The 25,272-nt window shown below is 42.1% G+C and overlaps 1 protein-coding gene across 7 annotated transcripts in view; it reads right to left on the bottom strand.

The window, feature by feature from the left end:
* Positions 1-25,272, bottom strand: part of TCF12 (transcription factor 12) — a 359,298-nt gene that overhangs the window by 75,666 nt on the left and 258,360 nt on the right. For 5 of the 7 annotated variants that reach the window (XM_085847283.1, XM_085847284.1, XM_085847281.1 and 2 more), the window contains 5 exons: positions 16,298-16,396; positions 14,700-14,778; positions 9,740-9,813; positions 8,000-8,071; positions 6,404-6,601 (listed from right to left, as the gene is read on the bottom strand). In XM_085847283.1, coding sequence (XP_085703409.1) covers positions 6,404-6,601; positions 8,000-8,071; positions 9,740-9,813; positions 14,700-14,778; positions 16,298-16,396 — 522 coding nt within the window. The remainder of the gene's footprint in view (positions 1-6,403; positions 6,602-7,999; positions 8,072-9,739; positions 9,814-14,699; positions 14,779-16,297; positions 16,397-25,272) is intronic. The other 2 variants (XM_085847286.1, XM_085847287.1) reach the window with 1 other exon arrangement.

Here is a 25,272-nt window from a genome sequence, read left to right as displayed (position 1 = left end):
GTTCAGCAATAATCTCCAATGTAGTTTTAACTTTCAAAATCTGTCATTTTAAAATAAGAACAAGAAAAAGAGCAATCAGAGATTGTCGACCCTCACCAGGACTTGTTTTGTGTGGAGTTTGTGTATTTTTTTGTCATGTATTTTGTGTGGTGTTTGTGTATTTTTTTGTCATGTATTTTGTGTGGTGTTTGTGTATTGGTGTGTGATGTAATTATTAAGAGACATAATTAGAACTGCCACTTTATAACTGCTGGCAGTGATGACCGGGTACCAAGACGTCCCGCTTTGACGCAACCCCGCTTTGATCGGACACTTGATCCTGTACCCATGACGTTTATTATTATTCGATTGAATTAAAAAATGGGATTAAAATAGTTTCAATTTAAATCAAATGGAAGAACAAACAGGTACAGTCCTGAATTGGAGTAATCAGAAGGAACCCAAACAAGCAAAAAGCAAACATGAAGGCATCAGGAGGAACCTGGATAGGATTCACATTTCAGCTGATACCACTCTAACTTCAAACCCATCCAGATACAGCCAAGTGAGTCCTATTAAAAAAAAAGTTTAAAAAATGATTAAATCCAAAAAGAAAAAACAAAAAGAATCCAGATCAAAAAATTAAATAATTATGGCTGCCAGACTATGTGTCCATTCAAGTTGAAATTGTAAACGTGTATTCCCCATCACGACTAGATCATAATTGTGAAGTTTCACATCAATTGGTAAAGCAGTTCCAGAGAAAACATGATTTAATATTTTTCTTCAATCCAATATGGCTGCCAAACCATTTGACATATCAATTATTCCTAAACAAACTTGTACACCCAATGCTTGTGGAACATTTGTGTGAAGTATCCCCTCGATCTGTCGAGCCATTCTGTAGATTGTTTGTTATAGGTTTTAGGGTAAATCCAATATGGCTATCAAATCATATGACCTATGACATCATATGTGTGAACCTTTTGTTCCTCATGGATAGGTGGTCATACGTGTATAGTTTCGCCTCAATCTGTTCAGCCACTTCAGAGAAAGATTTTTGAAGGTTAGAAAAAAAACAAAAAAAACAATATGGCTGTTTCTATTCTATCTCCATTCTATATCTAAAAACAATATGGCCGAATCACGTGACCCAATGACATCATATTTTTCCTGTGGACCATTTTATCCCTTGATGACCTTCAAAAATTTTCATACTGATCAGATGTGGCGTTCTACGTAATGCAATTATGACGTCATAACGAAGTCACCTATGACGTCATAAGAATCCCACCGATTCCCCATGAGGAGTATTGCCGTGTGCCAAGTGTAATTATTTTCCTTGGTGCGGTTTCAGAGATACAGAGGTCCAAAGTTTCTCCATTTTTCCAACATGGCTGCCACACCACGTGACCTGACATAATTACCAATAAAACATTCTACATGTGCGGTCGCTCCGATGGTGAAAATTCGTCTCAATTCAAAAAGCGGTTGCGGAGAAAAACACTACAGTTCTGTGCGGAGAAACAAACAAACAAACAAACCCAAATGCAATGCCCTCTCCTCCGGCGAGGGTAACAAGTAGAAGTCCTCATCGAGGATACAGGTACCAACCACAGCTTTAAAATGGTGTCGAACTGGTAATTATAGCATTTTGAACTAACAGCAAACAATTCAAGTAATCTTCGACCCATTTCAAGAATAATAAATTCTTCCTTTTAAATTAAAAAAAACAAACACGTACAATAAAAAGGAACCAATATTTAGTACCCCATTATGAGATGTGCCTTTCCTCAATGGTTATCGTTTTGGAGGGGGCCATGAAGCTGGCTGTCTCACATGCTATCACTTCTTAATGGATGTTAATTGCACCATAACACTTCCTGTGTGTGTGTGTGTGTCATCTGTTGGATGAGCGTTAGATGAGTGTCCCACATGCTTGCATTATTTGGTGGATGTTAAAGATCCCACGGTGATCTTTGCAAAGACTGAGTAAGTTATCTCGGGCACCCTGAACAAATTACAAATCACTGCCCTGATTGATTGCTGGAAAGGCAACGACAAACCACGTCTCCTCCATAACTCCAAAACCATGAAACCTAGAGACCCCGAACTTTGCATGCATACTAAGGGAACTCCAAGGTGGTGCATGAATGAAAACTGGGTGTTTGCGTAAATTTAAACACCCCTTTTAAAGATAATTTAGGGGGTGCTCATCATGAAAAACAAAAATTAGCCTTACAAAGATGGCGTTGCACCATCTTGCTCAGCCCTGTCAACTCGCTGGGGTCTTAAGTCACCATTTTGTTCGGCCTGCTCAACAATGCCTTGATGTGGAACAGGCCGCAACGGTTTCACAACAATAAAGTGCTCATATGTTGTCTTTTTTACCACTTTCCTCACTCATAATGCCCGGTCTTCATACCTACTAACCGCTGTATCCTGTACATCGCTTTTGTCACAGTACCATAGTTTTCAAATTCAGAGTTTGGAGTGATTTTATGCTTTATATGATGCGATTTTCCACGATGACCGCTAACGGACAAATTAAAATATATAATCAAAATAGGATTTCGGCTTTGAGGATCGGATTTCGTGGAGTAGTGACGAAATGTGGAGTGATCTGAAGGTGTTAAGAAATTTGTGATGTTTTTGTTTTTGTGGGTGTGTCACATGACCAATCAGGTTACTATTGCTTGCCAAGCCAGCCGTTCCTTAACCGTTTTATTCGAGTGCTTGCTTGAGTACTTAAATCACTTGGCGAGCACTCTACTAACAGCTTGTTTGTTTGTTTGCAAGCCATGGCGATACATGGCAAAAGTACCAGCATTGTCACTCCGCACGGTCCCTCTGCAAGATACAACCAAAAATACATCGATCCACAGACAAAGTTCAGACCCCACCTACCTGTATTGGGCCCAGCGGTGTATCGAGCGGTGCCTCACCCACCGAAAATGTTGCAAAATTTATTTTATTTTATTTTTACACATTTCCCCTTTTTGTGTAATCTGCTTTCATTATACGACCCGTCACTTTGACGTAGATAAAAACATATTAAAAAAAATTCAACTTATTCGTTTATTATTATTATTTTTTAAAGTTTCTTCAATCATTTCGTTGGAGTGCTGGGTTCAGTGCTCTACAAGCTTCCATAGTGATACCACGGCGCGGTTCTCTGTGGGGATATCCCCGCAATTTGGAAGGCAAAATAAATTAGAGGATTATAATGAGTAAAGCAACGGGACAAGTGAAATACGAGTTCAAGAGATAATTGAAAAATGTTTTCAGTGGTTGCAAAGCAATGAATCCCCACAAAATGGCAGGATAGCCGAGAGGTACGTGAACTCGCTCTATGCTGTCTAGCCTGGGTTCAAATCCCGACTCAGCTATAAACTGTCATCCCGTCATTTCACAGGCAGCGTGATTCATCAATTTGTGTGTCATCTCTTGGATGGATGTTAAACTGGCCATCACATCGCCTTCTCCCCCCTCCCCTCACGGTCACATCCCCTTCTCCCCCCCTTCCCCCTCCCCTCACGGACACATCCCCTTCTCCCCTACCCCTCCCCTCATGGTCACATCCCCTTCTCCCCCTCCCCTCTCTCTCTCACTGCCCCCTCTTTCTCTCTCTCCCCCCTTCCTCCTTCCTCACCCCATTTCTCCCTCCCACCCCTCCCCTCTCCCCTCCTCGCTCTCCCTTTCTCTCCTCCCTACTTACTCCCTCACTATTCCTTGCTCCCCTCTCTCCTTTCCTCTCCCCCTCTCTCTCTCTCTCTCTCTCTCTCTCTCTCTCTCTCTCTCTCTCTTGCCCAGTCTCCTTCCCTCTCCTACATCCCTCTCTTTCCCTCTTTTTCTCAATATTCCGGTCAGCGAAGGGACGGGTTATATATGCTAGTGTTTTAATAAGCAAGAAAAGCAGCTCGAAGCAGGTGCAAAAGGATAAGAAAATTGTTGGAAAATCTTTGTTGACCACACATCCGGTAATAATATAAACACATGTAATGTAATTGCTGTTCACCGTGGGATAATCGACCACAAAAATGAAGATATGAGGTTGATGCTTGAAGCCAGCAGTGACATCTCTTCACAAGAAATGTGTGCTGACAGGATGGCCTAGAGGTACGCACACTCCTCTTTAAGCTGTCTAGCCTGGGTTTGAATCTCGATCCAACTGTAAACGGTCACCTGGTGTTTCACAGGTGGAGCGATTCATCAATACGTGTTGGCGATCCAGTCTGCCGACATTAGCTGGTGGATGTTAAAGATCCTACGTTGTCCTTCGCGAAGAGGAGGTGAGTATTTGCCGGCATCCTGGCCAAATTACAAATACCTGCGCTGACACAAGCTCTCTACTGCTGAGCAAACACACCACTAAAAAACTGAATTAAAAAAAAGGGGAAGATAGATGAATGTAAACCTGAAAAAGTATAACAAAATAAATAATGAAAGTTTTAATAGCAGAAGTTGAAAAGATATAGAGAATACAAGCGTTTTACAATGACGACTTAATTATAATATCATCACAGCATTAAATAATGCGATAGCTCACCGACTCTTCATTAACGACACTGTCGGATTATTAAATGTCCATGAAGTAATACTTCCAAATGGATTGCCAGCTTAACATCTGTCCTAGGGATGGTACACTTTGTGATGCTCTGTCTTGCCTGTGAAGCACCGATCAGAGTACTGTATGTGCAGTCAAGCCAAGAATTGAACCCAGACTAGACAGCTCAAAGAGAAGTGCAGGCCCTCAGCACCATTTGGACGGACACACACACACACACACACACACACACACACACACACACACACACACACACACACACACACACACACACACACACACACACACACACACACACACACACACACACACACCTCAACAGGTGACCAGCACACACTGCATTTGCTGAACGAAGCCTGTGCCACTTTGACTCCCACAGTTACTGCAGTAGAACTACCAAATGTACTGTAGTAACACTATAATATTTAACTCTAGTACTATATAGTTACTATAGTTCTACTATTGGAATGCTCTTGCCTGGGACAAATAATTTTACACAAAGCAATGGGGTCCACAAAAGTTTGTAAATATTTAGTCAAGTTTTATAATCCCTTTGTGAAGACTTTCGATCCTGATACATTCTTATTGAAAAATATTCACACACCTTAGAGGAATGCACTTAAAAAAAAAAAAAGTCATCAAATAATTATTCTTCAAGTATTTCACGAAACTCAGTGAAGTCGGGACAAAATCTACACACAGTCAGTCAACCGAGAAAGATCCCTTTTTTAAAAGACAATTTCTCATAAAAATGTCACGATTGCGTAAACACGGAGCATGAACGAGTGACTTGAGAAAAGTTGCAATTTCTTTCTTCCATTACTGAAGTTACATGAAAGCATGGCAGCAAGTGAGCGATCATTTGTGGATCCATTTTGAAAATGAGCAGTCAAGCTAATTGCCGTAATAAGCTCTTTCCTGTTTGGTTTTCCTTGCAAACCTCACTTCGGTTGACATTGTCAAATGTCACTAATATTAGAAACAGAAAGCGAGTCAAATAAAGCGTAATGATTGAAACATCAAATAAATGATCAGGACCTGTAACCGGTATATTGGCACAAGTTCATCTCTCTCACATTTATTGTTCACTAGCAGGGGATACCCGGAGCTTCCCCAGGGGAAGGGGGAAGGAATACCTGGCAATGCCGGGAGTTGAGGGAATACTGGGCACTGAACGGGGAGAGGGGGAAATCTGGCAACGTCCGGCTGAGTGAGCTTTTCCTGGCGGTGGTTTCAGGAGGTGTCGGACATTGCAAAGCTGTGGAATTATTGGCCTAATGGCGGTTACCTCTTGCCTGCGGCAGCACTGCCTGACCCCACACCCCAATATACGCTTCATAAGCAGCCTTTGGTGGCATCACAATGGATGTCAAGGCCATTGTGGTGTTGCTTAAAACCTTGCCCAGATTCTGAAGTACCGATACCTAAAATTTGGAGCCTCCAGGTTCTACAGTTTGGCCGTAAAAGAATAACAAACAAACAAACAAACGTACAAACAAACACATAAACACTTGGGAATATTGACAAAGATAAGGTGGTGAATGGCCTGCCCCAAAACATGGCCTCTTACTATTGGAGGGGTCTCCACCCCCCACCCCCCTCTCCACAAAATATTGCAGGAACCATTGCACAAAGGATATTCTGTCATTCGGAATCAATTTACAAATTTATTGGATAAATCTGTTTGAAAATTTGTAATAATAACTTGACGATCATCGAACAGCAGTACCCACTCCAAAACAAGCAGTAACTTTTCTAGTTCCACATATAAGAAGCAAATCAAACAAATTATCTGAATTAATATATCGTATAAATTAACATGACCGCAAGTGAGTTTGTCCGCTGTTAACGACTTACCATTGAGGAATGGCGAGATGAGGGTAGACTGGCAGCGTAGCTCGCGGCCAACCCCCCAAGTGGCCCGTTGTGCGATGGTCCGAGCAGACCATGCATGTCCGTGTGGCCGCCAGATAGACCGGTGGAAGGTCCCACGGCATGGTTCCGCAAAATATGGATGGCGTCGTCCAACCTATCTAGTCGGTCTTCCATGCGGCTCTGCAAGTGTAAAGCAAAGAGGATCCTGGATCAAATACCCCCAGAAGAGCACAACAAAATTCAACCAAGTAAGATGAAACCTCTCAAATTCCAACACTTATACATTCTGTGGGTTGCGTACCACCTATGTACAGAGTACCGTAATTTCCCCCCACTGTTTTCACAGCAGCTTGCTCGTGCAGCAGTCCAATTTGTTTTAATTTGCATCGAGACTGTTCTCCCTGGGAGCTACAATCGAGTTTATGCACGAGTTGAATTGTCAGGCGAGATTCCGGTCGGCAATGAAGGCACGACGCACCACTTTCCTGGGCATCGGCTCCAGTGAAGGCTCTCTGTGGAGCCCCAAATGGAGCCCTCCGTAGGAAAATCATCAATAAACGCAATGAACGTAATGCCCCCAGAGCGAAAACTAACCGCCATTGGAATTCTTGCATCACGGCAAAGCTCAGGATTGGATTATACTACTGTTAGTTATGCAATGGGCTGACAAGAAGGCCAAGAGGTACGCACACTCGCCTCTAAGTTGTCTAGCCTGGGTTTGAATCCCGACTCAACTATAAACTACCATCCTGGTGTTTCACAGGCAGGGTGATTCATCAATGTGTGTGCCGTCACTCGGACGGACGTTCAACGGGTGTCCCATCTGCCACCATTCGTCAGTGGATATTAAAGATCCCATGGTGTCCTACGCAAAGAGTATCCGAGCTATTGTCAGCACCCTGAAAAAATTTACAAATTCCTGCCCTAAGCTACAGAGAGCACTGCATTGGCGGCACACCGCACCGTCAGCCAATGATGTGACCAACAGCCTTGTGTTGCGTACAAACGAAGAAGTTATGCAATGAGGGGCATTTCATAAGAAGGGGGGGGGAGTTTCCTCCTCCCCATGGATGCTATCCTCTGGGGATTGTCTGTTCTATGTCCTTTTAAATAATTATTGCCAAGCAAAGAAGCAGCACATACCATTTAATTTAAATATACATAATCTAGGCTCGTGGAAGAACTAGAAGAGCTATAGGCTTTAGTAAGACTCGGCCAGAGTTCGAACCACCGACCTCCCAGACTCGGAGCGGACACTCTAACCACTACACCAGTGAGTCTGGTACTCCGTAGTGTAATGAAAAGGGTAGAATCCCTGTTCAGGACAAAACGAAAAACAACAAAAAACATAATCACATTTAAATTAAACAATTAAACCTTGATCTCAAAGTTACATTTAATGTCTTTCTCGAGGGAATTATGGCCAGCATCATTCAATCCTCTTTCGGCAACGATGATGTTGGCCGTATACTTTTGACGGTTTTTCTCGCAAATCTGCATCTTGCAAATCTCGATCGTCGATTTCAAAAACTGCAAAGATCGTCGTCGAAACTGCAAAGTGTAAGTGTTGTTTGTTACCTCACAAACGTCCTTCAAAAAGGACATGGCATCTTGCAAGTGTTCATGAAGTTGTTGCTCGACCCGACTTTTCTATTGGAAAAAAGAGCGTTGACAAGGGAAACATTGTAGTTAAATACAGGCAAGGTTCGCCGAGAGTGAAAAGTAAGATGAAAATACAGTGTGAATGTGCTCTCAAGCTTTGGGTCCAAAATGTTACTTTCTTCGATGCTTTGTTTTTGTTTCTTTGCACAATCAGCATTTTGTACGTCCTCTTGAAACGAGTTAATTGCTTAAGATTCAGTCCAGGCCCATTTCTTGTTCCAAGTATGTGTGCTACCCTCCCAAGTCAAGTCCAGAAGGGCCTGCAGGGCACCGCACATGTATACACGACAGAGCCAATCAGACGTAAGTAGTGTATACACAAAAACTACCTCAATGCACAAGTTCCAACAAAAGCAGGTCGTGCAGCAGACGCAGCCCCGACCAGTGAAGCACAAAAATTGAAAGGAAAGCTTTCTGGAGATTTTTTTGATTCATTCGGTCGAACCAAACGGATGGTTTTGACTCTCCCGAGCTACTTTATCAATTCTTCGTTTCAAAACTCGGGACGCTCCACGGGTCTTCAAAATAATGCAGACTTCGACATCAAAATGCGGTAATGAAGAACGCTCGGTGGTGGTTTACATATTTAATGACGGCCCTTTTTATCCCGACTGTTTTGGCAGAGAAAATGGATTTGTCAAAGGCTGGAAAAACTACATTCAGTATGAGCTTTTCATCGCCACTCTAACTGACCTCAGCATCAGTACCATTTTGAGCAGCCCCGTCTCACAGCCTGCTGATTTATTTGTTCCTTTCAAGTCAGCCGAGGCCCATAGGAAAAGCATTAAAAAATGCTCTGTCAGCAACGCAAAGCAAACCGGGCAGCGGTTAAGGGAGCAAAAAGAATTAAAAACACATGCTTAAGCTTTTATATAAAGATCGGCTGTTGGCAAGTTCTGCCAACGGCACAACTGTAACACAAAGCGGAATTTCTTTCATACATTGTGGTTTCACCAGATCACATTAGAAAGGGCTTGTTTACAATTCCAGAGCGATAGATCGTACCGGTATTTTTTTTACTGACAAACAAAAAATTTATATATACTGTACAGTCCTGAGAAAGCGTCATCAAATGGCGATTCATTTGAAGAAGCCGACTGTAGTGTGAAAGAAAATAAAAAGCACAAAGAGGTACGTGGAGTCACCTTAGTCCTGAACATGCATGATTAATGATTTGTCAAGTGCATGGGGAGGAAGGACAAGAGCTTGTTGACAAAGAGGAGCAGCTCGTTATTTCCTTTATTCTGACATTTCAAGGTCACTTAATGTTGTCAGTTACCTGGATGCACGAGGTGAACCAAAAATGCTAACCTTTCGTCTCCAAAATGGCCGTTCCTCGAAGAAAAACAAAAAACAAAAAACAAAAAGGATGCCTGTGTAGGTCGTCAAAGGTAAATGCAAGTAAATTTGAATGAAGACAAGCTGACTTCCACTTTCGATCCTGCAACGCGATAGTTCATTTCCACGTGCAAAGCAAACCCAAAAGAGACCGGAAGCGAAAGGAAGAGTTGGGGGAGAATGGGGCCGGTGGGGGTATATTTTGGGAATATTTGCAAAAACCCCTTTATTCATTCATTTGTTCCAGAATAACTACGCAACTATAATCAAGGAACATGATGACATGGAGGATAAAGCAGAAACAAAGTTTCTACTCACAAGTGAGTGCAGTGAGCTTTCATAGTTGGGCGAAGAAGGCGAATGCACTGTGGGCCTTTGCCACTGACTTGCACCTGCACGAGCAACAGGGAGGACAAAATGCTGGGGGAATAATGGAATCACAAAGGGATCTCCACAAAGTGCAGTCGGGGTCAAGGTCAACGAAGCATAAAAAATAAAAAAAATAAAAAGAATTGACAAACTGTTCTTTTGAAAACACTTTAGCCTAGAAAAAAAAAATGCTCACTGATGCTGAAAATAATGTGGAGAAAACGAAACTGCTGGGAATATGTCTACGGCAAGTCCGTGGTCGTAGGATGAGGCTGAGAAACAGTGAGATGGCGATTTTAAAATACACTCAATCGACAATCCATTGTACTGAAGTGTCCTACTTTTATGAACCTTTCCCCATGTGCTCTGCATTAACGTAGTGTGCCTTCAGCTGGGATCTAACAAATTTGCATAGGCCTGTCTGTGCCTCATTGTGTGGGACTCTTCACTGAGACCCCATTCCCAGCATGGCTCCCCAGCTCTGGCCCGCAGTGTCACGAAGCCCAACCATCCTTTGTGAACCCCTCGCCTGCAACTCCACCACGATCTCGTTCTTGGTTCCCTCTTTCCGTCGCGCGTCGCACTCCCCTCTCGACTCGCTATTCACGCAGCACGCCAAGTTTTTGCATGAGAAAGGGCCTTGCAGGGTGTCAAATGACACTAACTTTAACAATCATGCAGGCGTAACCGTTTTGGTTTGCATAATGTCCTGGCCCTTAGTTGCTACAACTTGCGCTTCCTTACCAATGGCCTGGATGCCAAAAGGCCAAACTATGAATCAAAAGATCCATGTGATGGAAAAAACATCGATGAAAAAAAAAAAATTACACAAAAGGAATCAAAGATTACTTTCCCCAACTCCAGAGCTGAAAATAAACAAATTGAGAATCAAGTATTAGAAAAACAAACAAACATATATATATATATATATATATATATATATATATATATATATATATATATATATATATATATATATATATATATATATATAATATATAACATGTGGAATCTGACGAGCACTCCCCCGATCTCCAATGGACATAGTCCTGCACCAAAGCGTCACCTCCAACCCAGAGGCCTCAGCCTGGCGACTCTGTCAAGGTAAATAAAACAGTCCGAACATTGTAGCGAGCCATTTGCCACACAGGTATCCCGTTTTTCCTACTTTTTCCTCCCTCGCGTTATCGATGAACAACCTGTGTGCCACGGCACTCTGGGTGTTGAACATCACTTCCCTCGGGCCGCAGAGCAATATAGTGTGGTTCGCTGTGAGGCGTTCTCCTGCGACAGGTTGGAAAGGGGGAGCGGCAGTAGTTCCAGAGGACCTGCGAGGATGTTGAATATGGAGCGAGCTGCATGGTGTGGACGGTGAGGGAGAGACAGAATGGATCTGCGACCAGAGTGGGGTGGAGAATGAGCTGCCAGTTCTGATGCCGGCTTTGAAAGGACAGCACTGCCGGGATCTCCCTAATAGATGACAACTCTCTGCCGGCTCGGGAATGGTGCATAAGGGCACCATTCCACCCCCCCACCTTTCCGTCAAGTCCCCATACATGTTCAGAACACACCGTGCACTTCCCCATGACCCCTTTTTCTGCCCCATTCTCTTTACTCCCTTCCCCCCTCCCGGAGTGTATAACAGCGTGTGGTGAGGCCTCGCTCCACCTCAATTTATCTTCAAACGTGTCCGGGCGGTGTCTGTTTATTTTCAAACGTATCCAGGTGGTGTCCATTTATCTTCAAACGTGTCCGGGCGGTGTCTGTTTATCTTCAAACGCGTCCGGGCGGTGTCCGTTTATCTTCAAACGTGTCCGGGCGGTGTCCATTTATCTTCATACATGTCCGGGCGGTGTCTGTTTATCTTCAAAGTGTCCGGGCGGTGTCCATTTATCTTTAAACGTGTCCGGGTAGTGTCCATTTATCTTCAAACGTGTCCGGGTAGTGTCCGTTTATCTTCAAAGTGTCCGGGCGGTGTCCGTTTATCTTCAAACGTGTCCGGGCGGTGTCCGTTTATCTTCAAACGTGTCCGGGTAGTGTCCGTTTATCTTCAAAGTGTCCGGGTAGTGTCCGTTTATCTTCAAACGTGTCTGGGTAGTGTCCGTTTATCTTCAAAGTGTCCGGGTAGTGTCCGTTTATCTTCAAAGTGTCCGGGCGGTGTCCATTTATCTTTAAACGTGTCCGGGTAGTGTCCGTTTATCTTCAAACGTGTCCGGGTAGTGTCCGTTTATCTTCAAAGTGTCCGGGCAGTGTCCGTTTATCTTCAAACGTGTCCGGGCGGTGTCCGTTTATCTTCAAATGTGTCCGGGCGGTGTCCGTTTATCTTCAAAACGTGGTTCAAAGTGGTCGAGGTTGACGGTTCGACGAAGAACATCTAATTTCACTTTTAAGGTAACACTTTTACAATGCGTCTTAACCAATAATCGACAGGGTGTTTACAAAGTCCCGTTACACCAACGCCCCCCCCACCCCCACCCCATCGCCCTCAGAACATGATAAATGAATATAATGACCAGACAAGAGGTATAAATATAAACAATGAATGCACAACACTTATAGTCATAAAAAACAAAACAGTAACAGTAATGTATATCTATATCTATATCTATATGTATATATATATATATGCACGCGCGCTCACAAACACACACACACACACACACACACACACACACACACACACACACACACACACACACACACACACACACACACACACACACACACACACACACACACACACACACACCTTACCAGGGTCGATGATTATGATGGGCGTGGTAACGGGACTTTGTAACCACCCAGTACAGTATAGTATAGTCCATTTCTCTATGTGCAAAGTTGATTTTGCGATCTCTTGGTTTCTGGTCACAGGGTTACTTGACAGTTGCAATTCCACGGGGTTTCCGCAAATCTCACAGGATTGCGAGTTGGACAGGTGACCTTGACGGGCCATTTTAAAATCTCTCTGTCGTGCCAACAAGTAATTGTAGCTATATGAAAGGTAATATTAAATGATCCACAAACTCATTCCTTAGTGGGTGTAGGGAAGTGTTTTAGCCACCTCCCCCCCCCCACCAAAAATAAACAGGGCAATGCCAGGTACCCCTGCTAGTGCATGGGGAGGGGTATGAATTCCCCATTTAGCTTTGAGATTCTGGTGTAAATTACCATACTGCGTCAGTCTTTTGTGTATTGCCCTCATGGATATTTTGTGTGTAGGACAACAATTTAAAGGTAAATAAAAGTCCGGGCATTGTATCGAGCGATTTGCCCCACAGGTATCCTGTTTTTCCTACTTTTTTCTCCCTCGCGTTATCGATGACCAGCCTGTGTGCCACGGCACTCTGGGTGTTAAACATCACTTCCCTGGGGCCACAGAGCAATACACTGTGGTTCGCTGCGAGGCGTTCTCCTGCTAAAGCTTGGGAAGGCTGGGCAGGAGTCCTACAGGGACTGAGAGGAAGTTGAACATGGAGTGAGCTGCATGGTGTGGATGGTTGAGGGAGAAACAGACTGGGTCTGCAACCGGAGTGGGGTGGAGACTGTGAGCTGCCAGGTTGGATGGCTGTTTTGAAAGGACAGCACTGCCGGGTTCCCCCCGATAGATGACAGCTCTCTGCCGGCCTGGGGCTTGTTTGGCAGAAGCGTGCTCGTGGTGAGCTACATGATGCGGTCACCATATTCCACACCACAAAGAAAGGAACATGCCTACTATTGAATTCATTTAATCTGCCCTCTGCATGTTATTTTTCCTCCCACCCCCTTGCTTTCCTCTGTGGATAGCCGAATCCATGGCCATGGCTTTTATGAAGAGTTGTTATACGTCATGAATCCATATCCATTGTCTTTATGTCAGATTAATTCACCGAACTTGTGACACTTCTCACCTAAAGCAAAGTTGAAAGATGGCAAAAAAGTTCTACCAAGAATGACCTGATATCAAATTTTGAATTTAAAATGCTTTCCCATTTTGATGTCTGCGTCCCTAAGTCTCCACGCCTGGGGCATGAACCCGAGGTCAAATCCCCTCCCCCCCTCAAAAAACATCACTATGTATTTAATGCACCCCCCCCCCCCCCGATGTTGATTGCACATACAAAGTGTCATTTAAAAATGTGCCCCTAATTGCATTTTCCAGGACTTGACCTTTGACCCCACCCCAGGGGGTGGGGCCAAAAGTGATACTGCTCTTGCACCTTTGTGTCACATTATGATGACAACCAAGTTTGGTGAATTTCTGCTCAACCGTTTCAGAGGAGATAGCGAGACAGCTCGGACAGTGAGCCGATTACAAGATCCCCCCGTTTTTAAAAAAAAACATGCGTGGGGATAGAATTATGGCTGACAAACAGAAAAGCAGGAATCTAATATTGTATATATATATATATATATATATATATATATATATATATATATATATATATATATATATATATATATATATATATATATATATATATATATATATATATATATATATATACAGCCATTGTTCTATCCCAGCTGTGATCTTTGAAATAATGATGATGCTTGAATACGAGAGCATCTACGTAAATGATGAACATTCATTTACACGTTTAAGAAACACATGAAAGATAGCATGTTGCATTGCACGTACAATCATGTTTTGGAACCGCCATGAAAACAAGCTGCTGGGACATTGAAGTTTGCTCCACTTGTTTCACGGATTTGAAGCCGTAATGAGAATGCATATACCCTGTTGTACTCATTGCTGAGGGTGATTCAATTAAACCACCAGAGCCATTTTGCTGAAACATGATGCCATTGCAGAGAAAAAATAAAATAAAATAAATTGAGTCAGATACCCGAATGACTTTTACTGGTGGGAGAAATGCATTAAGTACAAATATAATGAGGAATGATGGTGCAAAGGTTTAAATGGTACCTGTAAGTGGAGGAGGAGAGCCAACTGGCGTGGAAGGGTTTGATGGGAAACTGTTACTGGTATGATCGGGAGAGTAGATCTAAAGGAAGAGACAGATAGCAGTGCTGGTTATGACCTGATCCGTTTGTACGACTGAATTATGTTGGACCAATAACAGCATCTATTTAACCAGATTGCATCACTCGAGGCACACAAACTTTCACAACTGTGTACTTACTTGTTCCACCTGTCCAGAACACATACACACACGCACACACTTGCACCGACACACTTCTCTTCCAATAAGTACATGAAAGCAGAGAGGACAGCAGCTTTAAAATTCTCTCCAAAGCGTGGTTTGATCGGGATTGCTGAAACCCCGCAAGCAAAACATATTTTAAAATAACCGCCATATCATTTACAGTACCAGTTATATATCACCTCTTGAATCTTCAATTCATTTCGAACTGAAACACGGAGCCTGCCTTAAATGTTTTGCAAGGAATATTCATTAATTATTTAACAGTCAAAACTTTGATTTCTGCATGCTCGTCATGTGATATTTCACTTTTGGAAGGTAATACTGGATTCATACCACAACTACAACTACTTTCCCACCAGGCATCAGAGAGTGTCTGTTTTTAGAGGCTAACATAATGGAATGGAAGTTTCTGATGAAGACGATTAGAACAGCACTCAGTTGAGCGCATACCTCCACCAGGCTGAACAGTTTCCATTTTGTATCGCACTGATAGACTAGATCTGGATCCAGACTTGAACCAAAATCAAATCTGCTTATATATCGTTTTTGGTCCCATCTCTCAATGGAGAAGAATCACTGAAGAATTAAAAAATTGTAGTGTCCAGATCCAGATTTAGATCTTCATCAAAAGCTAATCAAATCTGTCCATAACTTTTTGAGATATCCTGCTTGCGGACAAACAGACAAACGGGGGTGAAAATGTAACCTTCGTCCACCTTTGGTAGACAGGTAACTATGAACACATGATTGTATTCTGAGATAAAGATAAAGGGGCGAAAGATAAGAGTACATTTTCCCAGGATAAAGTGGTGGCATTTACAGAGTATTTTACTTTTATACCTTTTTCTCAACATTTTCAGAAATTATTTCCCATGTTATTTATTATGTGTGCCAAAAAGGCAGGAAATCTTGACCTTTCCCCTCCTTCCTGTGCAGTATTGCTTGTTATATACTTTCTAAAACCCAAACATAGTCTTTGCCATCCTTCTCTTACTTCACTTCATCCGGGCTTCAGAAAGTATTCACACCCCTAAGCTTTTTCACGTTTTATTGTTACAGCCTGAATGTAAAATGGATTCAATTAAATATTTTTTGTCACCGATCTACACAAACTACCCCATAATATCAAAGTGAAAACATGTTTTCAGAATTTACAAATTTATTAAAAATTGAAAATCTGAAATGCGTTGTATTGTATCTCAAGGATCAATAACTATTCACCCCTTTGCTACGACGCTCCAAATTGAGCTCAGGTGCATCCAATTTCCTTTGAACATCCTCGAGATGTCCCCACACTTGATCGGAGTCCACCTGTGGCCAATTCAATTGGTTGGACATGATTTAGAAAGAAACACACCTTTCTATATAAGGTCCCATGGTTGAGAGTGCATGTCAGAGCAGAAACTCCACCATGAAGTCCAAGGAACTGTTCGTAGAACTGTGATGAGACATCGATCTGGGGAAGGGCATAAAACCATTTCTAGAGTGTTGAAAGTTCCCAAAAGCACAGTGAGCTCCATCATTAGGAAATAGAGATAATATGGAACTACCTAGACTCTTCCTAGAGCTGGCCATCCAACCAAACTGAGCAACCTGGAAAGAAGGACTTTGGTCAGAGAGATGACCAAGAACCCAATGACTACTCTGCAGAACTAGTGATTCTTGGCTGAGCTGGGAGAACCTGCTGGAAGGACAACAGTCTCTGCAGCACTTCACGACTCGAAGCTGTAATCACTGCCAAAGGCGCGTCTCTGTCTCTTTCTCTCTCTCTCTCTCTCTCTCTCTCTCTCTCTCTCTCTCTCTCTCTCTCTCTCTCTCTCTCTCTCTCTCTCTCTCTCGCTCTCTCTCTCGCTCTCTCTCTCTCTCTCTCGTGCAGCCTGTGGCTGCTGGTTGCATCATTGGTTGGGACGCGGCTATGCCGCTGATGCAGTGTCCCCCATACCAGTTCACTGGTGCTCATTTTGCCGACCTCGGAAGGATGATAGGCTGAGTCAACCTCCTGGTGTATTTTTTTAATTCAGCGGCCAGCGGGGCTTGAATTCAGGACCCTTGGATCCCAAGCTGCCGCCCTAACTACTTTGTCAACACCAGGCTAAAGGCACTTATACAAAGTATTGACTCACGGGGTTGAATACTTATTGACGCAAGACATTTCAGCATTTAATTTTTAATTAATTTCAAAAAAATTGTAAAAACATGTTTTCACTTTGTCATGATGGGGTATTTTGTGTAGATCGGTGAAATTTTTTAAAAATATAATCCATTTTAAATTCAGTCAATTTTCAATTTTTTCGACAGTCGATTAAAAAAAAAAATGTGACAATAGTCCGTGGGCTTATGTAACATTTTCTGGATTTGTCATTTTTTGGGGTAGATTCATGGCACCCATGTCTAAACACATCTAGAACCTTCACTGGTTTAGAAAAAAAAGGGTGCCAGTTTTTCCATTAACATTTAGGGCCTCCATTTTGAATTTCATAATGGCCACCGCCGAAAATCTTCTTTTAAAAATAATATTGCAAATTAACCATAACTATCCATTCAAATGTCATTTTGCCTGGTGTTGGCGTAGTCGTAAGGGTAGCGGCTTGGGATCCAAAAGGTCCTGAGTTCAAGCCCTGTTGGCCGCTTGAATTAATACACACCAGGAGGTTGACTCAGCCTGTCATCCTTCCGAGGTCGGCGAAGTGAGTACCAGTATACTGGTCCCGGTGTATGCCCCGGTTAAAATAGGTGTACCATATCCCTGCGTCGTAAGACGACCAGGGTTGCGTCAGAAAGGGCATCCGGCGTAAAACCTGTGCCAAATCACTATGCGGATCATACGGATGATCCGCTGTGGCGACCCCAAACGGGAGCAGCCGAAAGAAGAAGATCCATTCAAATGTCATACGATATTTATTTTATTTTATGTAAACTCATATAAAGGGGACAAAGATTCATTAGAAGCAAACTAAGAGCACTAGAAATACTCTAAATATTGGAAAAAAATTCAAGATGGCCACCTGATTTCGGGGGTTTTCTATGTAAAATGCCATTACTTTTGAACCAATAGACAGAAGAAGATGTTTTTGGTGTCTAATCATATGTTTTTGCACAGGAGGATTCCAATAATAACAACATATTTATGATTGGAACACTCTTTGCCAATCCTCCAAAACATTTAACAGAAATAATATAGAGCATGTAATTCAATATAAATTTATTTGGGTGGTTATACAATTAGAAGATGGATAAGTTTTTTTTCAAAGGTATGAAAATGCTACATTTATGAATCAGGAGTGTCAAAGTTACTGATTAAACATTTATAATTGTCATTGCTTCAATCAACTTCAAGATCTTCACCAATCCTTGGTGGTGTTATGTTCGTACAGCTGTCGCCTTCCCCACCACATTTGCAAAGTTCGGTACAGACCACACTGTTTCCTCTGCATGAGCACCTTCCTGAACACTTTGATTTCTCACAGTTACACCTGACGAGCTGCAGCACTGAGACTGGAGCTGGTGCAACCTGAGAAAGAACAATCAGTAGCTTTTTGTCTTGGTTTCGCCACCCCAAGGTCAAAGGGTCAAGAAAAGTTGGGTTCAACACCATATCCTGGCGCCAGATATTACACTGGACATGGGCACGGCGTATATGTTCAATCCATGTTCCCTGAGTCAGTGGCAGTTTGTCAACTCCTTGTTCATCTGTGAGTTGCTTGAACAAAAACCATCTCAGCATCTTTGCTTGCCCAAAGTGCACTCCAACTGGAGAGAAAAGAGAGCAAAGAAACTCTTCACAACCATGAAGACCTTCTTCAGATGGCGCATCCCCCTTCGCCAAGGTCAGCTAGTGCTCTCAGAATGGTGGGGCTTGCTTTCAGGAAAGTTGTAAAGCACCCCTTCTTTCCCTTCCCTTGGATATGTCCTGTCGTATCACAGCCTGTGAGAGCATGCCAGTTGATCAAAGCTGCTGATTTCTCTGGTTCAAGCTTGCCATATATAGGCTGTAGGAAGACTTTCCGTCACCTTTCGCTTGTGCCCATGATTAGTGCAGAATGGTTGCCAAGTAGTGGTGTACTTCGTAGAGCCAAAAGTAGCACATCAGTGTCTTGTGAATATATGTGGACATTCATTCCATTGCTCGCAACTTCTACAGCATGATAAATTATAAGTGTCCGCCTCTTCCTGTGTGCTGATACCGGTCATTGTTTCAACTTCATAATTCGTCATGACCTCTTTCCGTGTTGCAGTCATAACCTTGATGGTACTGTAGTGGATGAGCTGATGGGAAAGGTAGAGAGTTAGTGAATCCTTTGTGCTGCTGCTGGCGAGAAACATCTTTTTGTCTTTGATGCCTGTTGAGTCTTGAACAATGTAGGATTAAGTTCCCTTCAGCTTGCCTTTCCGCCGCTCTCTAGTCTGCTCCTTCAGCGATGTAATCTTGGTGTAATTATCAAATATAACTCACACTTGACAATATCCACGAGCCTTTGAGTCAATGAGTGTGACAAAGGATATTGCAAGTTCTTTGCCAGTCTTGAAATGTTTGACTGCCATTAATTCCCGCACCACTCCCATTCCATCAACTACAAGACATGTCTCAGATCCCTCTTCAAACTCGGCAAGTTGTGCAGAAGCTGGAGCTGTGTCATTGGCCACCAGATCTTCCAGAAGCGTTATCACTGTGCTCTTGTCTGTAGTGGGATGCTTCCTTGATCTATAGATTCCTGCAATTCAGCACTGAACTCGATCTCTGCAGAAATAAATTTCACTGTATTTTCTGCCTGATGTTCACTGTTGCTGATTCTTTCTTTGGCTTGTATGTACTTGCGCCAGATAATGGTATGGAAATTTTTGTGATATATAATGTCCCTTGAAAGAAAGTCGCCATCAGTTATGATGTTTGCCAGGTTTACTTTCCATTGTTCATTCCCGCTAACATGAACTATGTTTTGGATTGACACTCCAACATCGACACTTCGACAAGTAATAAGGCGTTCTGTCTTACCACCACAAATCTTCTCGTTTTGACAGAAGAAACAGTGTTCCTTTTGGAATGGAGGGTAACGAGATATTGTTAGTGTGCTCGTAGATGCAGGAGTTGCTTGCTTCGGGGTGTTAGATGTTTGTGATGCGGGAGGGTGACCACCGACTTTGCTGTATGACAATACACTTGATTCTTGAGATAAAACTGCTTTGTCATATTGAGCTTTGTCTCTCTCAATGTGTTGCTTGTGTGTTGCTTTACCATGACATGATTTGTGCCACACTGCATGTTGGTTGTTCAGTTCTTTTCCAGATATGCCACTCAGTTGTTGATGCAAACGAACATACTCAGGGTTTTGATATTGAGCCCTCTTGCTTATACAGTCCAACAATGATTGGCATGATTCCAGTTCTGGTAGCCGCAGATGCTCCAGTTGATGAACACCTTTAATGTCAGTGAACTTGTCTCCTTGACACAACAAGCAGATTCTAAAGTCAATGGAAGGTTCAGTTGCACGCTTCTTACATGATGGTTCTCCACAGGACGCCATGGTTAATCTGGAATCATAACCATAAGTAAAATTAACAATTTGCCGTAAATTTCAATGCCTTAAGTATTTTATAGGATGGGATGTCCACTGTGCATTTTTGGTCTTCTGAAATAAAGCAGTAAGTTATTTGGTTCACAGTGGATATGCATCATATTGCAAGCAGAAAATATTCGTCAGATACCAGTAATAAGTGTCATATTCATACCAATATTTCTTAACATTAACATCAAACCTATTGATATCATGCAAACAGAGTTCAGATGAACAGTTGTCTCAACTACAATGCATTTGGTACCCAAACTCTATTTGCACACACTTTGAATTATATGTTCAAAATAACGTTAAATACCGAAAAATCATACATATAGGGTAAAAACAGCAGCCATTTTGAAATTCAAAACAGAGGCCCTAAAAGCGAATAGAAAAAGTGGAACCTTTTTTTTTCTGAATCAGTGAAGTTTATAGATGTGTTTAAACACGGGTGAAAAGAATCTACCCAAAATTTTGCTTTTTTTACATTAGCCCACAGACTACAAAGTCAAGGGGTGTGAAGAATACTTTATGAAGGCACTGTAATTGTTACATCTCCTGAAAAACCTCTTTCTATGTCTCCCAACTTTGCCAACCTTTCCCTCTTTTCTCCTTCTTTTCCTTTTTCTTAATTATAATCATCTCGAATAACACTTCCCTCCCCATGTTAATGGAATAAAGAGATGGCCCCTTAGTTGATGCTTTGTGTAATGCAACATACGAGACAGTGACGGAGCACAAACAATGAGTCGGGATATTACATTTAAACAATATGAACATGTGATGATTCGAGCTCAGCTCTGTGAGAATCAGGAACACATTTATGGAGATCAGTTCTGTCGACGTGAAGCTCGGTATTCACTTAAATTATGTTTGATAGTCTATTGAGAAGTTTCATGTTGATTTTATTTTCAAAACACACGGAGATAAAAACACAACAATAAGTAATCCAAAATGTAATACAATACAAGTAAATCGATTTTGTTACTCACTGCGACTCATTTAATGGTTGCATACTGGTATACCACAGATATCTCTAAGGGAGTGCTTTCTAGAAGTAACACTCCAAATACAGTGCGCGCGCGCACACACACACAAACACACACACACACACACACACACACACACACACACACACACACACACACACACAGACTATGATGTGCAAGACAAGATGAAACATGCCGTTGAGTATGCTATTATGTGCATGTGCTGGGACAGTGTGCCGTAGCGAGGATGGGTAAGAGTGAGTGAAGGGGTGGGCGGATATGTGAGTGCACAGATGCCCTGCAGCCAGAAAGCAGATCAGGCCTGCCTAATGGAGGAGACCTGCTTTACATCCAGCTAAATCGTCCGTTCTCATAATCTATGGTCCTCGTAATGTATGCTTAAGCTGCTTCAATGGGTAAATTGACACAGCAGTATAGAATTACCTTTTCTGTCATGGAAAATTGATGCAATTGAGACATGGGATAATCGAATAGACTTTTAGAAAAGGGCACAAAGCATGCCCTTTTGCAGGCACAGCAAAAGCAAAACAAATCAAATCTTACAGTGTCAAAGCACTCAAGAAAGTAGGTAGAGAAGTGGAAAGTTTGCACACATTATCCTCAGGATCGTTTTTGATATATGGGTAATTTAATATGACCATGAGTTACATTTTCAATACAAATGTAGGCTTTAACAAGCACGTCGTGTTCTTCAGATAATACATGAAATTTAAATCCTCATGGATACAAGTAAAAGTGAATATGTATTGTATTATACAACTACTGAGCAAGATATATATATATATATATATATATATATATATATATATATATATATATATATATATATATATATATATATATATATATATATATATATATATTCCAGTTTATATGTACAATACTAACAGGGGTACCTGGCGTTGCCCAGTGCCATTGTAATCCTGCTGGAATTATGAAGAAATCAAATTTTGATTTTTTTTCCAATTTTTTTTTGTAGTGGCCTCAAACACTTCCCTAACCCCACAAAGGAATTGGGTCGGGGATCATTTCATATTACCTTTCACATAGCTATAAAGTCTGAGGCACGAAAGAGCGATTAACCCCCCCCCCGCCCCTCCACAAAAAAATCCAACTTTTATTTAAAAATTTACTTTGCCTAAAACACTCCCGGGCACTCGAACATGAACCTCTGAAAGTTTGACTAAGGTCAGTTTGGCCATCTCTGAGAAACATGGTGACAGACAGACAGTCAGACAGTCAGACAGACATTTCTCTTATAGTGCGCGTACGCACACACAATGGTTACTCTTTTAAATGTGACAATAAATTACAATTATGTTTGAAAAAGATTGAACTGTTAAAGACATTTTAATAGGAGGCCTTTGTGATGACAAAATGCAATCAAAACCAGGCCAAATGAAAAGTTTGACAAGAAAAGCCAATTCAAATGCAGGTATGTCAATTTAATCTGCTTCTTCATTTCAAAATAACGCATGGCACAAAATAAAAAAAATAAAAAAAATCAAATAAGGAAAAAAAATTGCACCCGAAAGTTAAATTTGAATCCCAGAAAGCAATGATATTCAAAATAGGTTTATTACAACAATAAAGAGCGTCATAAAACTGAATTGTTTGCCAGAAACACACTTGAATGGTTTGTTTATAAATGCTTTGTTCTAGCTTGGTTCAAAACCAGATGGGGAATTGGAAAATGCCACGAAACACGACTAAGCCAAATCGAGTTCAATGGTATTTGTGGATAAAATAAAAATCAAGCATAGCTCGACACAGCAACCGAAGGCTGCGTGGTATTCAGTTGCATGCGGAAGGTTTATCAACATCGGGGGGCCTTGGGTAGACGATGGACACATTGGCAATGCTAACTGGGTCTGCAGCGACCCTGTGCTCTTCCATTATCAGTAAACAGTACAAACGGCTTGAAAAACTGCTCTGCACTTATGGTGACTGCAAAAAATATGTATAATGCAAAATAAAAAGGGCAGAGTGAGGGAAGACTTCAACAAAAGCATCCCTCTCACCAAGCAGTGTTTTTACAGGAACAGATGGGAGGCATCATTGTGGCTCGCCGGAGATGATTAATGGTGATAGTTTGAGAAAGCGCGACAAACGCACAACGGTCGCCGCTGCAGAATGAATGCAGAGCCCGACTCCATGGAAACGTCGGTGCTAGAAATTTGTTAACGCCGACAAATAATTATGTCTTTAGCACTCTTTTGTACGAGATGGGAGCTATCAAAAGAAGGGTTTTGATACTTTGGGTGAATGCCACCGAAGTAGCTCAGTTAAAGAAAAAAAAAAACCCAAAACAATCAAACGAAATGTACTGCTGATTCTCACGAACAAAAAGGCAAACATCAGAGAATACAGAAAGTGACTGAATAGTAATAATAATAGAAACAATAATAATAATAACAACGCGGGAGGGCGCATACCTCTGCCAGGCTAAACAGTTTACATGTTGTATCCCACTGATAGGCCAGATCTGCATCAGGACCTTAACCAAAATCGAATCAGCTTCTTGTTGTCACCTAACTACTCCTCCACCAAATTTTGCCAGAATCCATCCATAATTGTTTGAAATATTATGCTAGATATCGTTTTTAACCCCAACTCTCAATGGTGAAGGCTTACTTAAAAAAACAAAAAACAACGAGCATCCAAATTCGGATCTTCACGAAAATTGAATCAATTTGTCCTTGTCACACACCCAACCTGCCCCTCCCCCCAATTTTCGTCCGAATCTGTCCATAACTTTTTGAGATATCGTGCTCATACACAAACAAAGACAGGGGTGAAAACATAACCTCCTTCCACCTTAGGTGGTGGATGTAATAATAATAGTCATAATTGTAATAATAATAATAATAAAAGCAATGCGAAACAAAGTTGTCACAATGTAAAATTCAGAAATGAAAGGAATCCGTGTGCAGGAAAATTACGAACAGCGTCCTAACTTGCACGTTTAAATTGCTAAAGCACGCATCGGCCAATGAATAGCAGACTTACCTTAATGAATAAATACGGACAGTAAATGATTCCTCATTGCTTAGCGTGTTACATCAGTACCTGCATTACATCCACGTCACTTATCCATTACAACTGCAGCTTCAGCTCTTCAAAAGCAAAAATATTGGCGTCGTCAGCAAGGAAAATTGCGTTGCCTTATATGACGGATGTTCATTTAGCTCCCTGGACAGCCTTTTCCATTTCAAGCAAGACAAATGTACCCCAAAAATACTTATCCGATATATTACACACAGCAGCCGGGCAGCCAAATTTAATAAGGAGCAAAAAGGGTCAATATTTATCAGCTTTTTGCTGGGACACACTCGCTGGGCCTTGAGTAAATGCAGAACCTTGTTCCAAACAGGCCCCAAAATTGGAAAGGGGGTGACATGGGAGGCGTCTTTCTCCCAGGGGCAGCCAAGCAAAAAGGGCAGCAAATTCAAACAGGCTGCTCAGTTCCTTTCATGTCTCCTCCCAAAGCCTAGAAGCAGGTTCTGCAGACCCTGCGGAGCTCTAAGCCACTGCCGGAGGATCCGACAAGTAAAAGACCTGAACACAGGGCAGAGTTTTGGTCAACAGTACTCTGTGTTTTGGTACAAGTTTCACCTCCTCCCCCCCCACAAGTGATTGCTGTGTGGACAAAAATGTTCAACATGATGCCACAGGTCACTGAATGCTGCTTCCATGGATTGTAGCCTAAACCCCTCTCTTGTCACTCTAAAAAATGCTTTGGAAAGTGGCCACGCTCGAATCGTGGCGCA

Source organism: Eptatretus burgeri, chromosome 11 (genome assembly GCF_056783735.1).
Source record: "Eptatretus burgeri isolate ZD-2024b chromosome 11, Ebu_testis_v1, whole genome shotgun sequence".
Classification (NCBI taxonomy): Eukaryota; Metazoa; Chordata; class Myxini; order Myxiniformes; family Myxinidae; genus Eptatretus; species Eptatretus burgeri.
The sequence above is the reverse complement of the archived record's forward strand: the minus strand, read 5'-3'. Positions and strand labels throughout refer to the sequence as shown.